This window comes from Aythya marila (genome assembly GCF_965140915.1).
Source record: "Aythya marila genome assembly, chromosome: 2".
NCBI classification, from domain to species: Eukaryota; Metazoa; Chordata; class Aves; order Anseriformes; family Anatidae; genus Aythya; species Aythya marila.
In genome coordinates, this window is record NC_139043.1 from 52,017,829 (window position 1) to 52,033,240 (window position 15,412).

A 15,412-nucleotide genomic window follows, 5' to 3' on the forward strand; every position below is an offset into this window, starting at 1 on the left:
TACCCACTTTTACATGGTGATCTCAAATAGGGTGTTTTCATGGGCAGCAAGAGTGGTTGCTGTTCCCCTTCCTTTGCTGCTTCATGGGTTTAGACAGCAAGATGTTCTCTAAAATCATGTTCATTTTTGTTTCCCAGACAATTAGGTCCAAGAGCGTATCTCAGAATTGCTTTGGATGTTGCAGTAGTAGGGAGATGTAGGGGTGGGACACAAAACACCCATTGTATTACTAAGCAACTTACTAAACAGCTGAATTCTGTTTTTATTATTATTATTATTATTATTATTATTATGTTTGCTTTTTGGGCTTTTTTGTGTGTGTGTTTTGTTTTGTATTTAGCATGTTTTCCTTTCTCAGTTTTATTTGTCTCAAATCCCTTATTAGATGAAAGTTAAGTTTACAGTTAGTGATGTAAGGCCTAACGAGTCTAACAATGCAGCACACTAGGTTTGTGACTACAATAGTGAAAACTGTGGCTGCTCATCCAGTTATGGCTAGAGATCAGTCCTATGCTTTGCTATAGCGAAAAGAATTTTCTGCTTATTTAACAGGTGGCTGACAAAGTGAGAAGTGTTGGTGCCTGCACATTACAGACTTCTTACAGCCACAGTTCCTCAGTTATGAGTTATTACACAAGGATAGAGCTTCAGTGCAAAACAGGAGTAAACTGTTTGAACTTGACAGCATTTTGTGCTGACTACAAGGCTTTAAAAAGTACTCTAAGGATTGTGAATGCTGAAAAGGAGCTTACTTAATTATTGTCCTGGAGAATGTGCTTTTGTGGTAAAATAAATCTTTGTATTGCAACCTTTTTTCTTAGAACATCATAAATAATTATTATCAAAACAATAATTGAGAATTACTTCGTTTCTAGAGTTTTACCCAGAGCCTGAAAAGGAGAATATCCTTGAAAAATATATATTATGCCTGTGGAGTGACCTATGAAATAGTATCCAATATACCAAAGGTAAATTACACTGTGTTTCTCTGGCAAATTCACTGAAAGTAACAGAATAACTATTGTAGTAGGTGGCACTGATTGCAAAGTAAATGGCCTACTTTGTTGATATGAGGCAACTTGCCAAAGTACGTATCCTGCTGTTCAGTGGTGAGGTTGTTTTTACCTTAAACAGTAGAAAACTGTGGGGATTTTATTTTCTCTTTTACTGTGTAAACTGAGTTCTTGTAGTAGAGCTATTTTTGAAATTGTATTAGCTGCTTCAGGGAGAATTAAGAGGCTACTCAGAGGGATATTCAGGTCACTATAGCTAGGAAAATCAGTTCAACAGGAATATAAACTATATATTTTACATCAAAAACTTGTACAAATCGGAAATGTGCTCTAACATAGATTGTAAAGGTAACCTGGACAAAAGAAAGTAAATAGTTTTGTCACTTTAATGTGCTATTACTTTAACTTTAAACTCTAGGGAAATCACACAGACTGTCTAAGGTTTGGTAAGGAAGTTGCGTTTGCTTGCCTAGGACATTGTCATTAGTCAATCTGTAACACAGGAGGTTTCAGGTTAGATATGTGTTCTTCCTAGAAGTACATAGACTACAAGAAATGTGCAAAATTTCTCCTAAGCATGGCCTCTTCTTCATTCAGCATCATTTAATGTGTGTGTTGAAAAGTCCTGGGTTATTGATTATAATTAGGATTGCTAATTAAGTTAAGGCTTACTGATTCAAATTAAAATTTGTGGATCATGATGCTCTAAATAAGTGAATCAGCACATTAAAAACAATAGGCTTTAATTTGAAAAACTTAAATAGTGTAACTTGCAATTTAGGCTACAGAAGAAATTGAGGATCGTGAGACCTTAGCACTGATGGCTGCAAGGAGCGAGAACGAGGGCACATCTGATGGTGAAACTTACATTGAGAAATATACACGTGGTGTGCTGCAAGTGGAGAACATTTTGAGCCTCGAACGACTCAGACAGGTAAGGAAAAGACATTTCTTGCACCTTTTGAACTGAATTATTACAGTCCAAGTAGAGATGATGGGTGGTTTTGTTCTATAAATATTAAGTGTTGCTTGGTGGTGTTTTGTTTGTTTGTTTGTTTTTAAGAGAGAAAACATTGGACAGGTAAATGTGAGTTACTTCTTTGAAATACGTAGTCCCAGCAATGGTAACTGTAGCTGGCAGTGGGGAAGCTGATCAGGCAAAGGCCAAAGAATGAATTTCAGATACAAATTTTGGTGGTTGTGTCTGCAAATTAAGGTTTGTGAATGCAAGCTCTGTTTCCTGTCATTAGGCACACTGAAAAAAAGCTGCTGGCTGAATTGCAGGGCCCAGAGGGTGGTGATCAGTGGTGCAGTGTCTAGCTGGAGGCCAGTAACTGGCAGTGTGCCACAAGGGTCAGTCCTGGGCCCAGTGCAGTTTATCAGTCTCCATTAATGATCTGTATGGAGCGTTCCCTCAGCAAGTTTCCAGATGACATGAACTCGGGGGAGCTGTGGATACACCAGAGGGTTGTGCTGCCACCCAGAGGGACCTTGACACGGTGGAGAGGTGGGCTGACAGGAGCCTCATGAAGCTCAGCAAGTGCAAAGTCCTGCGTTCAAACTGAAACACAGGAGGTGTTTCCTGATGTTTCCTGCCTGAACATCAGGAAACAATGCTTTACTGTATGGGTGACTGAGCCATGGAAAAAGTTGTGGAGTTTCCCTCCTTGGAGATATTCAGAAGTTATTTGGACGTGATGCTGGGCACGCAGCTCTAGGTGGCCCTGCTTAGCAGGGAAGTTGGCCCAGATAACCTCTAGAAGTCCCTTCCAACCTCAGCCACCCTGAGATTCTGTGATTCTGTCGTGTTTGATTGTTTCTCTGATACCAGCACTATTTTAATACGATCTTTTCTTCTGCACAGGCAGTCACAGTCAAAGAGGCACTCTCCACCAAAGCGAGAAACATCCGCAGAAGCATGAGCACTCCAAATGTCCACAATGTAAGGACTCATTCTCTGTTAAATCAGTACGGATTGAGTGGTGTCTGTGTGCTGGTGTAATACGTGCACAATGTGATACGGTAATGATTATTCTGAGCTAGGACTAGCCAACCTGTGGAAAAGTTTTTGTGAATGAGAGTCAAATGTTTAATAGGAATCCCTCTGCACAGCTTTGCATCCTGGAAGAGAGGAAGGTTGACAGGGAGGTGGGAGGTTTGGTCAGAACTCTTCCAGTTTTGGAAGTAGTTGAGAATGATGGCTGCAGTGAATCAGATTACTTTTTTTACTTTTGTATCAAAGTCTCTTTAATTTTTTTGTAGCATAAGGGATCATTTCCATTTTGTGTGCATTTTATGCATTCACCTCTTATCTACTCATATACACCACGAATGTAGCTGTCCTTATAAGTAATCTTATCTGAAAAGAGAGAACATGGAAGTTGTCAGGACTAAATGATCACGTCTCCTTAAGACATATTTTGTAAACGAAAGAGATGCATTTTGTCATTCTGTCTGTTGCTGTATTGTAGGTATCCTGTAGCCGACTAGATCTTTCTGCCTGTGATGAAGATGATAAGGTATGTAAATGTGAAATTCACTAAAAGAAGTGGTGCACATTCTCAGATTTTTTTCCTCTTCAAAGCAAGATGTATTTAAGATTTTTTTTTAAAAGGGAAACAGTGTTTCCCTAAAGTATGTTTACATAATATATCTAGAAAATGCTAATTACATCTTACTTGAATAAGATGTAATTATCTTTTTGTTGTTCTCTGCTCTTCATATTAGAATGATAGAAATTGAAATTTAAGAAATGTTAAATGAAGATGGAGCAAAACTTAATTTATTTTCAATGGAAAGTTGATCAGATTATGAACAATTCATCTATGCGAGGCAGAAAATTGTCTTGAAATCAGAAACTTTATATTCCCAAGTATTAAAAAAAAAAAAAAAAAAAAAAAACTACTTTTGAGTTTAATTTCTCCATGTTTTCCTGTATCAGCATGCATATTTATGTATTTTTGTTTCTTAGGGTTGGTCTGAAAGTCACCTAGATATATCTGACTGTTCTTCCAGTTACCAAGATGTATCATGCTATGGTACTTTACCCAGAGAGTCACCTCGCAAGAGCAAAGATGGCAGTGGTGAGACTGAAGTATAATAACTACGTATTAACTATGTTTGTGATTCTTTTTCATTACTGCACTAAAGTAAAAATTAAATATCTGTGCTGTTAATTTATCAGTTCACTTCTATTAAATGCTTTCTTCAGCTTCCTGCTTTAGCAGCTAATCATAATCTAGAAATAGGGGAGAAAGGGAAAAATGCATGAGGACATTCAGGAAAGGATAGGAAATTGGGGGTGTCCAAAAAAAAAAAAATAATAAAGGAAGACAGACAAGCCAGATGTGGATCAAAACAGAAGGAGGAGAATAAAGGAGGAGCTGCTATTAGTCTATGAATTTGAAAATGAAGAGAGGCTTCTGTCAAAGCAGGAAGGGCTCTTTTTCATTTTTTTGCATGATTTTGGATATTTACTCTTCCATGTCAGCTGTCACAGATGCCTTATTTTCGTTAGGTCAACTTGTAGCCTGTTCTTCTTGAGCAGCTGATGTAGGTAGAGACACTGTAGGTAGGTAGCAGCAAAGCAGGGTCAGAAAGTTCATTCGTTGCTTCCTTGCTATAATTTCGTTTTTGATCATCCCAGTTGTGAGGATTACTGGCATGGTTCCAGTGCAGAATTAGTTTCTGTGTCAGGGATGATTCCCACTTCTTATGACTGAGATGAAAAGGGAAAAACTGGAGCCTCAGAGTAGGAGGGGTAGATAATGCTGTTCTCTGCTTTCCTTCTATTCCTAGGTTCCTCAGAGGAACAGAATCTCCCTTTCTAGAGCTCAGCGCTATCTCATGCTTGGAGCAGTGGCTGAATACTGAAATATTGCCATTCTTTGTGTAGCCATTGAATTGCCAAATGCATGGCTTAGCCTTCCATTATTTTGTGTTACACTCTTGCAGTCAAGATATGAAAAACTGAAATGCAATACTTCTGCTTTTCTCCTAGGTGCTGTGTCAGAGAATTCCCATGCTTTAATGGCCAGCCCTTTTAAAGCGTTTTCTCCTCAGCCACCAAAGTTTTTCAAACCCTTAATGCCAGTGAAAGAGGAACATAAAAAGAAGACCCCACTGGAAAGCCGACCTCTGCTTAGTCAAGAGGTAATCTTTGAAAACTACCTTGCTCTAAGTGAAGATCAATTCATTTTGCATACTTGGCTAATTGTTTGCCATGTGTATCTGTTGCAGTAGAATGTTGTGATTCCCTGTTTAAAATTAATCAGGATGGGCTTTAGATGTAGTGGGGTTTTGGTTGCTTATTTTTTACCTCAAGCATTGTGTTTTTTTTTTTCATTTCTTGGTAAGTATTCTCCTTTATTAGGGTACTTCTATTTTAAAGTAACAGCAACCTGCTTTTTTATTTTTCCTTCGGCAAGATGTTGGTGTATTTTTTCACAGATAAAAAGTAATTTTGTGGAACAGTGTTCTCTGGTGGTTAAAAGCCTGACTTTTAATCTTCAGCCTAAAACACTGCTGAGAGAAGCGCATGATTTTTTCTACCTGTTAACTTGGATTTCGGTGTAATATATGGCTATCATGGGTGTTCCACTTGCATCACTTCTTAACACGTTGCTGCCCTGCATGCATTTAGCGTTGTGGCTTGTGTGATGTGTCGTGTGTCTTAACCTTTGCAGAGTATGCCTTCATCTCAGGTGCATTGCGCTGGCTGTGTTGTGCCGTCAGGAAGCAATGCCAGCAGCATGCCTGTAGAAAGCAATAGCATACATGAGGAAAAGATTGTAAGTTTTCTACCAGCTTCTGTTCTGAGGCCTGGTGGCGGGCTTGGGGCCGTTTGGTGGTGGGCTTAAAGCACTTAAGGCTACCGCAGCAGGAAAATCAGGGTTAATGTGCACATAATCACCTGTGATCAGAACTCATGGTTATAATGAGTGGTCGCTTGCCTGATTTGTGAATGCAGTCTTTAATTGGAAATAACTCGATTGTAGGTTTTTTTTGTTGTTTGTTTGTTGTTTTTTTAAAAAAACTATTCGTGTGTGTTTTGTCTTGTGGGGAGGGCGGGAGAGGGGAGGCTTTCATCTTTACAGTGCACAAATGGTGAAGTAAAGTGTGGTTCAGTGAATCATGTCGTTGCCACTCTAATATACCTTGTGTGTTACCCAGATTTTGTGACTATACCCCAGAGTAAATGGAATGGTCCCATTTGGTGTAAGTAACCGTGCATTTAGGTGTGGGTACACTATAAAAGCTTCTAATTGCCTGACGTGGGAGCAGTGTCACTAAAATGAGATTGCCGCTCTTAATTAACCTGCAGTCTGTCTGCATCATAATTCAGGCGCTGGATTTAGGTGGAGGGTTTTCATTTTTCTATTTCCCTGCCAAATCCTTTTCTCACTGCTGCTTCAGCAAACGTTGTATCATCATTCCTGCTGTATGAAGGACTTGGTTTTCGGGCTGTGGGACATGGCTGTGAATACTTGCTTTAATCAGAGCTTTGGATTTAATATTCAGAACCTCGACATTATTTCCCTTAAGTATTATGGACATCTTACTACAAAGTGTGGGATTCTTCCTACTCAGTGTTATTTGCATTCCTACCACATAGCCAGGCCATTAGAAGAATTTATTCTGGTTATTTCTAATGCCATTTCTAGGGTTGTTACACCAAAGTCTGCTGAGAGTTCCGGTGTATGCACTGGAAGTTTGGCTGTTTCCAGGTGGCAGCTGTTTTCTTTTCCATCGTGTTACTTTTCTATAAGGCAGCGTGAGTCAGTGTGTCAGCTGAGTCACAGCCCCAAGTGGCAGGGAAGTACTTGGGAGACAAAATCTTCCACTGGGCTGAAAAACAGAAAACATCCCATAAAAACTAATTTGCTACCAAATTTTCCACAGCAGCTTCCGAGCAGTTCTGATCCCTTGAGTGAAAGCAGGGTCCCAGCCCAGGCATGCTTTGACTTCACCCCAGTCTGTGCCTGTGCTGTTTTCCAAAGACAAGCAGAAGCTTTCAGAGCTGGAACGGGGCAACGTCCTGCACCAGGCTTTTCCAATTCCACTGAAGTCGATTCACTGAACACTTCAGGTCCACTGCAGCCAGCCGGGCCCTGAGAAGAGCCATTCTTTCGATTCTCAGCTGCTTGCTAATGCCATTGCACTGACTTCTCCCCTCCCTCAACACAGACTTTCCTTCAGTCGCCTAGTCAGTCAGATCACGAGAACTGATCCATCCAGCTGAAAAATGCTGTGCAGGGATAGTTAGAGTTCAGCTGGGTCCTCTCCCCTGTCTGACTACCGGAGTGGGAAGAAGGGAGGCAGGCAAGAGCTGGCAGCCATGAGTGGGGAGGAGGTTGCAACAGCTACCCCAGCTTATGGCTTTGGTTTTATCACATTGTGGCTTCTTCTTGGTTTGTTTATCTCTTAGGAAGGAAGCCTTTGTAAGGTGTAGGCTTCCCAGGCGACTCTGCATTTTACAGAGCTGGAACAAGCCTGTGTTGACCAGGCAGGACAATCTATCTCACACATTTAGATGAACAGTGCTCTCAGAATGAGTTCAGAGATAACCCTTGGGTAGAAATCGTGTCTCCGCATGAAAATTGAGCAGTCTGTTCCTCTCTGATTGAAAGTGAAGTTTCCACATTATTAATCAGTACTCTAAATGGTTGCTCTATGGTACAGTGCTAATTCCTAATTAATAGCTGGGTGACTGGTGTAGCTTCAGGTGTGATACTCACTTGCATCTTTTACTTTATACTGCATGTAAAAATGCATTAGAAATAACAAAATGACTAAACAAACAGAAAGCTAATAATTTTAACTGGATTAATATTTTGCATCTAAGTAGACATAAGAGTGATATTTGGCCCTTTCCTTGTGTTTCTCCAGGGTCTTAACTTTTTATTGAGTAGTCAAAACACATCTGTTGATGGCAGAGGGGGAGGGCTGAGGTGGTTAAGAGAAAATGTTTTTCTTTAATTGGCCTTAAATAGAGCATTCAGCCTGAAATTTCAGGTAGCCCTTCCACATCTGTTAAATACTGCAGCTGTTTTAAAGCAGCCTGACACAAGAGCATGTCCTCTGTAAAAAGTGAGTACAGTGACATACGTTAAGGTCAGAGCAAATGTTGTCATACTCAGTGTATTTCACTAATGGCTGTAATTAACTTTTCTCAGGGTTTTCTTACCTAGCAAATCCTCCTAGTGGGCAATGAACTTAATGCTGTGAAAATTGAAGCACCAGTAGTGTAACCACCAAATAAATATTATTAATTTTAAATGAGTAAAACAGGGACAAGCATCTTCAAGGTTACTTGTAATTCAGAATTTGAAAACTCAGGTACTTTTTCACGAAGAAAAGAAGTGTGTTTGTAACTAAGCAGGTGCACGAAAGCTGCTTTGTGTTGGAGTTCTTGTTTACTTTGCTTCTGTTATTGCTGAATCCTGACGTATCATCTTCTGTCCTTAGTTCTTGCTGGGATATTCTTACTGTTGCCAGTTCTTAAATCTGTTTTTCATTATAGCTTTCTGTTACTTCACAGGGAGGTGTCACAGTTTCTTTACCAGTTCTTCATGGGTTTTATTCTTTGGTTCTTCCAGTAGCCTAAGCAGTACAAGAAGGTTTCCTTCTTTTTTCCCCACATATTGGGGAAAGACCTTGTTACAGATAAGGACCTGTTACAGATAAGGATAAGTAGTGAGTAGTGATCACTTCAAAAACACACGAGAAAATTCTTCTGGAAAGCATTTCCAAAAACATGAAGGACGAGAAAGTGTTGGGCAGAGAGCACTGACAGCGTACCAGACATCGCCAGTGGGCTGAGAGAGGTGGTTCTTGCTTCTCTATTCAGAACTGGTGAGGCTGTGTCTGAAATACCCTGTCCAGTTCTGGGCTCTGCAGTACAAGGAGGAGAAGGACTTGCTGAAGCAGGGCTACAGAGATCACTGACGGTTTGGAGCATCTGACACGAGAGGCTGAGCAAGCTGGAGGAGAGAAGGCTCGCGAGGAATCTTAATGCATAAAAAACAGCTGGTGGGAGGGAGTGAAGTTGGGGCAGGTTCTTCTCAGTAGCGTGGCAGGTGGCAGGCAGTGGGCACAAACTGGAACGCGAGCTTCCATCAGAACACAAGGAAACACTTTTTTCACTGAGAGGGTGGTCAAACACTGAAAAGGGTTGCGCAGAGAGGATGTGGGGTCTCCGTCCGTGGAGATGCTTGAAACCCACCCGACTGAACGCTGTACTGCACAATCTGCTCCAGGTGGCCCAGCTGGAGCAGGGCAGTTGGGCTAAATGATCTCCAGCTGCCTTCCAGCCTGGGATTTCTCTGATACAAGCAATCTGAACAAACCCGTTTGCCATCCATGCATGTGAAGCTTTGTTATACCAGTATTTGAACAGAAGAGAGATGTCATACAGACTGTCTGCAATGTTCAGAGCTTAGATTCAACAGAGGCAAGCAGTGTGTAAATACCTTGGTATGTTTTGTCTTACAGAAATTGATTTTTTTCTGAGTTCTCAGACTGCAAAATAAAGTACCATAAAGCCTTCAGGTTTTAGTGAAAGACTATTGTAACGTGGATTCTTTTCCTGTATGTCAAGACAAGTTGCTTTATGAATCTCCGACTTGCTTTCCTCATCTGTAAAATGTTTTAAATATTTGCCTAAGTTAAGGAATTTTAAGAACAGTTCTTTTCAGAGGGGTCTTCCATTCTTCAGCTGAGGAGTACTAAACATGTATATTTCTCCATGCTCAGAAGGGAAAAATCAAGTGAGGTTGATTTTCTTGAAAAAGATTACTGTCGTACAATGCTAATCCCACTCAACTCTCTTCTTTTGCAGGACTCTGAGGAGGAAGACAGTGAGCTGGAGGCCATTAATAAGAAGCTGATAAGTCCACAAAACTTTAAAAATTTCCGACCTTATGTACCAGAGGAGTTTGCTGACTTCAGTGTTTACAATGCTAGCCTGGAAAACAGGGAGTGGTTTTCTTCTAAATCAGACTTCATGAGTTCACGTGTTCTTGAGAAAGAGGTATCCCGCAGCCCCACCACTAGCAGTATCACTAGTGGCTACTTTTCCCACAGTGCCTCTAACGCTACCCTGTCTGACATGCTTGTTCCCTGTAGTGATAGCACAGACCAGCTAGCCAGTCACGTCAAGGAGCTGGACTCTAATGACTCTTCAGGACCACCCCTTGCACATGATTTAAGATCTTCTTTGAACAAGGAGTTTCGAGAGTCAGAAAAGGAGTTAGCGAGAGAAAAGTTACCTACATTGCCACTGAAAGAAAACAGTGCCTTAACAGAACAAGTCCCACTGTCCCTCAATGCCACTGACAAAGACTCTCAGCATTTACCCAGAGCTGGATCGTTTTCAGCTCTAAGCTCCTCTGACAGCAAAAATGCCTGTCGTACGATTGAATTTTCAGCGCGTGAAGCAACGGTTGAGCACACGATGGACATTGTTGAAGATCATTCATTTACAGAGTTTATGGGCGTTGAAGACGGAAAGGACTTTGACCACTCGACAGCCCCGCAGTCCTGTTCCCTTGCGTCCTCCAACGGAGTGAGTGCCTCGGAGCTGTCCCAAGGAACTGATGAGGAGCAGGGCACGTGTGCGGGCTCTGCAAGCACCGGGGAACGGCCTCTGTGCTCTGTGTTAGCAAAAGAGACTTTGGACCACGAGACTTACCCTGATGCTTCCATAGATGACTTCAGCGGGAAGGACCACTTGGATGGCTCCGACTGCGAGGAGGCTGCTTCTGCAGATCACACCCATGTCTTGCCCAGCTGGGTGGCCGTGGGTGAACAGGTCTGCGTCGGAAGTAACAAGATGGGCACGGTGAGATACGTGGGAACGGTGGATTTCTCAGCTGGAATCTGGGTTGGAGTTGAGCTAAATGTTCAGCTGGGTAAGCCTAAATGTGCTCTTGGTTATCTGTGCAGTTAGCATGATCTATTTTAAGGTTGCATTGCAACCACGTGCTGTCAAATTTCGTAACAGCTTGGCGTCTGGCACGCAGCATTCTGGGCTTTCTGTTTACAAGGATGTTTTGATAAGGATTGATTTTCAGATCTCTTACAGCCTTGTTCTTCTTGCTAGATGCAAAATAACGCTTTGCGTGTTGTAGTAGTTCCAATCACACCTGTCTGCTTTTATAGATCAGAAAAACAAGCAACGCCTAAGATTGGCAGATATTTTTCTATCAGTGTGCGTGTTGATGGGCAGTGCTAACAATGGGCACCACCTTTCAAATGGGTTTGCTGATTGTAGCTTTCAGAAGTTCGCTGTGTTTTGTTTTTTATTTTTTCCCCCGCGGGCAAAAACTTGATTATAGAGTACAAGTTGCCTTTAGCTTTAACTTTAGCTTTAACTTTAGCTTTAGCTTTAGCTTTAGCTTTAGCTTTAGCTTTAGCTTTAACTTTAACTTTAACTTTAACTTGATGGGGTCTGGAAGAAAATCAGTGTTCTGTAAGTGTTAAGAGATTCCAACAGAAAATGCCTTCAGATCCTCAGACAGTATTTTTAGCAGCTTAATGGCTTTTAGCACTTATACTAGAAGTTTCTCTGACAGATAAGTTTTAAGCTTACAAGTAATTGGCTTTGAGCATCATTTATTTTTTGAAATGAACAAATGTTTGACTTTTTAAACTGTTAGTTAAAGTAATATTTTAGGTAAAGTCACCTCTTTGGTCACAGTTCAAGCCCTCCTTTCCAGGTTTTGCTCACACTAGTGCTTGTTATCTGTGTGGTTTTAGCACTCACAGCTAAAATACTTGGCTGTTTCACAGACAGCCAAAAACATGCCCTCTTCAATGCTACAGTTATATTTTCCGATAAATTCCGATGATTAATTTTGTGCATTTATTTTCATCGAAGGGAAGCACGACGGAACTGTAAAAGGTAAAGAGTACTTCCACTGCAAGCCACGACACGGCGTGTTTGTTCGTCCCGGACGCCTCAGTAAAGCACCAGCTTCCACCAGGAAATGGAGTAGCACTTCGCGGTCTCAGGCATCCTCCACTGTAGAGAAACGGAGAAGTTCTGTGCTTCAAGGCTCATCTTCCATGTCTAAAACAGGCGAAGTCCTCTGTCATTCAGGAGACGCGGCGGCTTCTGCTTTTTCTAGGAAACAGGAAAACAGGAAATCATGGATTAACTAAACGGCAGTATTTTTGCACTTACTACACGCGTCACTGTGTAGAAAACTTTATGGATTTTTGAAGCTATTGTACATTTTAATCTGTCCATACAGAATGTGTATTCTCCAGAGTCCTTGACTTAATTCTCTAATTTTTTATAAATAATATATATATTATATATATGAATGTGTATCTATAGTTCATCTGCCAGTGGGCAGATACGGCTGCACACTAAAATACAGTTAAAGCTGACCTGTAGATAATTGAGGTACTGGACTATTTGTTACGCAACAACTTGGGAGATATATTTTAAACAACAAAAAAAAATATTTTATTGTGGAAAAACAGGATGTAAATCCGTATTCGGAAAAAAAAAAACTTACAGTTTGCTGTTCTTCATTACCAAAGAACTTGTTTTAGATTGACACATTTGCTGTTTATATCTTTCTATGTAAATGTTTTAACGGATAACGTGGTGCCATGTTTCTTTTAGTCACTGGGCACCGTGCAGCCTTATGTTCTGTGTTTAAGCACACTGAAATATCCAACTGCTTCATCATTTTTTTTGTCTTCCTAGAGGCCTGCCACTGTGCTGACTTGGCATTGTAGTGAAGTGACTAACGATGCCTGAAGCTCAGAGTCTGGTGTTTCATGTGTTAACATAAGCCAGCCGGGCAGTTCGACTGCAGAAACAGTATTACTGCAAGGGCGTGAGAGGACAACATTTGGGGTTTTGTTTTTGTTTTTTAGGGGTTTGTGGGGGAAACAGGGAAACAAAGAAGCAGTAGATGGATCGTGACTGCAAACTTTGCACTTGTTACTTGCTGGTTATTATCAAGATGAAATAGAAACTGCTAAAGTAATTTTAATCTGTAAAGTTTATTTTAATAATGGGAATGATGGAGGGATTTGTGTCTGGTGCTCATGAATTCCTAAGAATGTTGTTCCACGTGTAGATACTGTAGATGCCTGTACAAGTGTTCTGGATGTTTGTAAAGTGACCTGGTAAAAAATGGGTGAAGTGAATGGCCTGCTGTATCTGTTCTCTTTGTTCTTAGCAAGTGAGTGATTGCGATACCTGGGACCTTACTGAAAAGCTGCTGTTCTTTCTTTGATTGTTGTGTACAGTAAGCGGACTCTAGTGTTTTACTATTTACTGTAAAGAACTGTAATTTATATACTGCCATACTGTATTTAATTGGTACAGACGTATTGTGTGTTAGAATACAGACTGTTTACTTGGGATTTTAAAAAAAATGTTTGACTTGTATTTGATGCAATTCGGTTTCATGACACCATGAAACCCAAGCTGATACCAGCGGCTGGTGCTCAGATGCAGAATACTTTGTACCAGTGGTGAAGGACTGCGACTGGAGTGGAACACGGGGTGGCGTTAACCTGTTTTAACTGCTTCCTGCAGCACAGGATGGGAAGAGCCCACGTGGATACACGTTCCTCACCTGCTGCTTTCCCTTCCCTTCGCTCCAAGGGGAAGCAGAGCTGCGTAACTCCTGCCGGGGAACAGCACGGGCACTAAAAGCAGGTGTGGGCCAAGGGGAGACTGGACAGGTTCCTGGAAGGCAGGCTCCTTACTCAGAGTGTACGGCCCTCGTCTGAGCAGAACGTGGTTGGCAGCTGGGAGGGCGGTGTGCCGGGGGGGCGGGCAAAATTCAGTGTGCTTGCCCTTGACATAACTTCTGGCAGCTCTGAGACGGGATTCTCACACGCTTGTGTTAATCCATTTTGGCGGAATGAAGACCTTTACAGAACTTGTGGTGTCCAGCTGCTCTTGCTGCGTAAACGACGACTCTTGCTGGAGGAAATTACCAGAACAGCAAAAACTTCTTTAGGCAGGAGTATTTTATCAGGCACAGATGATCCTAGAACACTGCCAAGTATCTTGAAGTTAATTTTAGATGCCACTTAACCTTTTTATAAAGCTTTTTTTTTAAAAAAAAAAGTGTGTATGTATATGCACATTTGTATAAATATTTGTCCTAGGCCACTACAAACAATTTTGAAAGTTAACGTAGCCATTCTGGTATGGCAAAGATGCAGAATTTATACCAGGTTAGCATCAGCTGAGCAAGGCTGTGCATTGTTCTCAGCCTTTAAGAATACAGAATACATGAGTGCTTAAGGAGCACTGAAATAATTGTACTTCCTGGAGCATACAGTCTACAAATGCCAGAGAAACATAAAGAAGCCAACCTGTTTGCAAGCTGTAAGCCTTTGGCATAACCTGTGCTATCATGACGTTTACTTTTTGCAAAGTTGGCACATTAACACGTCCTGCCCGAGGTTAATTTAAAGTTAGAAGAAAAGCGCCTAATGAGTGCTGGGACATAATGTGAAAATGCAGGCAGGCCTTCTGGTTGATGTGCTTCTCGGACTGGGCTGCTAAACAGAAGCAGGTTTTCCGTTCCTGGGGTCAGGGGAGCAGCTTGCTGCCCTGAACTTTGTAACCAGTGGAAGAATGCCACGGGGAGCGTCCAACTGCAAATTGCTTTTCATTGTTTCTAAATACTATCTTAACCAGCATCTAAAGCACGCTGCCTAATAAGCAGGACATGCGATCCATTCTAAGACCTGAAGTTAAAAAAGAAAAACAAACAAAAACAAACCAAACCCCATCAAAATGCTCAATAGCAACTGACAGTGCCAGTCTGCCATTCGCCTGAGCTGCCAGCACGAACCTGTCAGCCCAGTGGTTTGGCTACTCCAAATAAAAGTGTGTGATTTTAATCAGCAGGATAGTTGCAACGCTAAATTAGATCGGTGGCTTTCTATCTTGTTTTCTGAATTGATGAGCTTTTTCCCAAGCTTACAGCCCTTTATGCAGATTCAGCCAGAGCTCTCAGGGAACTGAAACAGCTGGCTCCCTCCAGCGAGCACAAGCAGGGCCTTCAGCCGCTGCTTCTAATGTCCCCAAAACTCCCCCACAAAAGGCTCCTTTTGTATCTGCAGCCAAAGGCAGAGTACGAAACGCTGTCACACCTTAAGGAGCAGTGCCGCGGAGCAGCGCAGAGGAGGAAAGGAGGAAAGGTGAGGTGTGATCCAGCAGGAGCAACCTGCCCCATCCTCACCCACTGCCTGCCCCATACTGGTGTCCCCCTTCCCCTCCAGCAGCGTTTCCAGTCCCGCACAGGCCGGGCAGAGGCCGAAGCTGCTCCCTGGCCGCTTCTGCAGCCTGGCGGTACTTGTGGAGGGCTTCCTCGGGTCTGGGGCTGCGTTTTAGGAAACCCTCGAGCTGCTGA

The 15,412-nt window shown here is 41.9% G+C and overlaps 1 protein-coding gene across 9 annotated transcripts in view; it reads left to right on the forward strand.

Annotated features, from left to right (window-relative positions):
- KIF13A (kinesin family member 13A) overlaps positions 1–14,369 on the forward strand; it is a 115,252-nt gene extending 100,883 nt beyond the window's left edge. For 2 of the 9 annotated variants that reach the window (XM_082753272.1, XM_082753276.1), the window contains 9 exons: positions 876–968; positions 1,795–1,947; positions 2,878–2,955; positions 3,485–3,532; positions 3,985–4,096; positions 5,014–5,165; positions 5,699–5,803; positions 9,853–10,924; positions 11,893–14,368. In XM_082753272.1, the coding sequence (XP_082609398.1) occupies positions 876–968; positions 1,795–1,947; positions 2,878–2,955; positions 3,485–3,532; positions 3,985–4,096; positions 5,014–5,165; positions 5,699–5,803; positions 9,853–10,924; positions 11,893–12,176 (2,097 nt within the window). In that variant the 3' untranslated portion in view covers positions 12,177–14,368. Of the gene's footprint in view, positions 1–875; positions 969–1,794; positions 1,948–2,877; positions 2,956–3,484; positions 3,533–3,984; positions 4,097–5,013; positions 5,166–5,698; positions 5,804–9,852; positions 10,925–11,892 lie in introns of those variants that run through there. The other 7 variants (XM_082753274.1, XM_082753280.1, XM_082753278.1 and 4 more) reach the window with 6 other exon arrangements.
- The last annotated feature ends 1,043 nt before the right edge of the window (positions 14,370–15,412 follow it).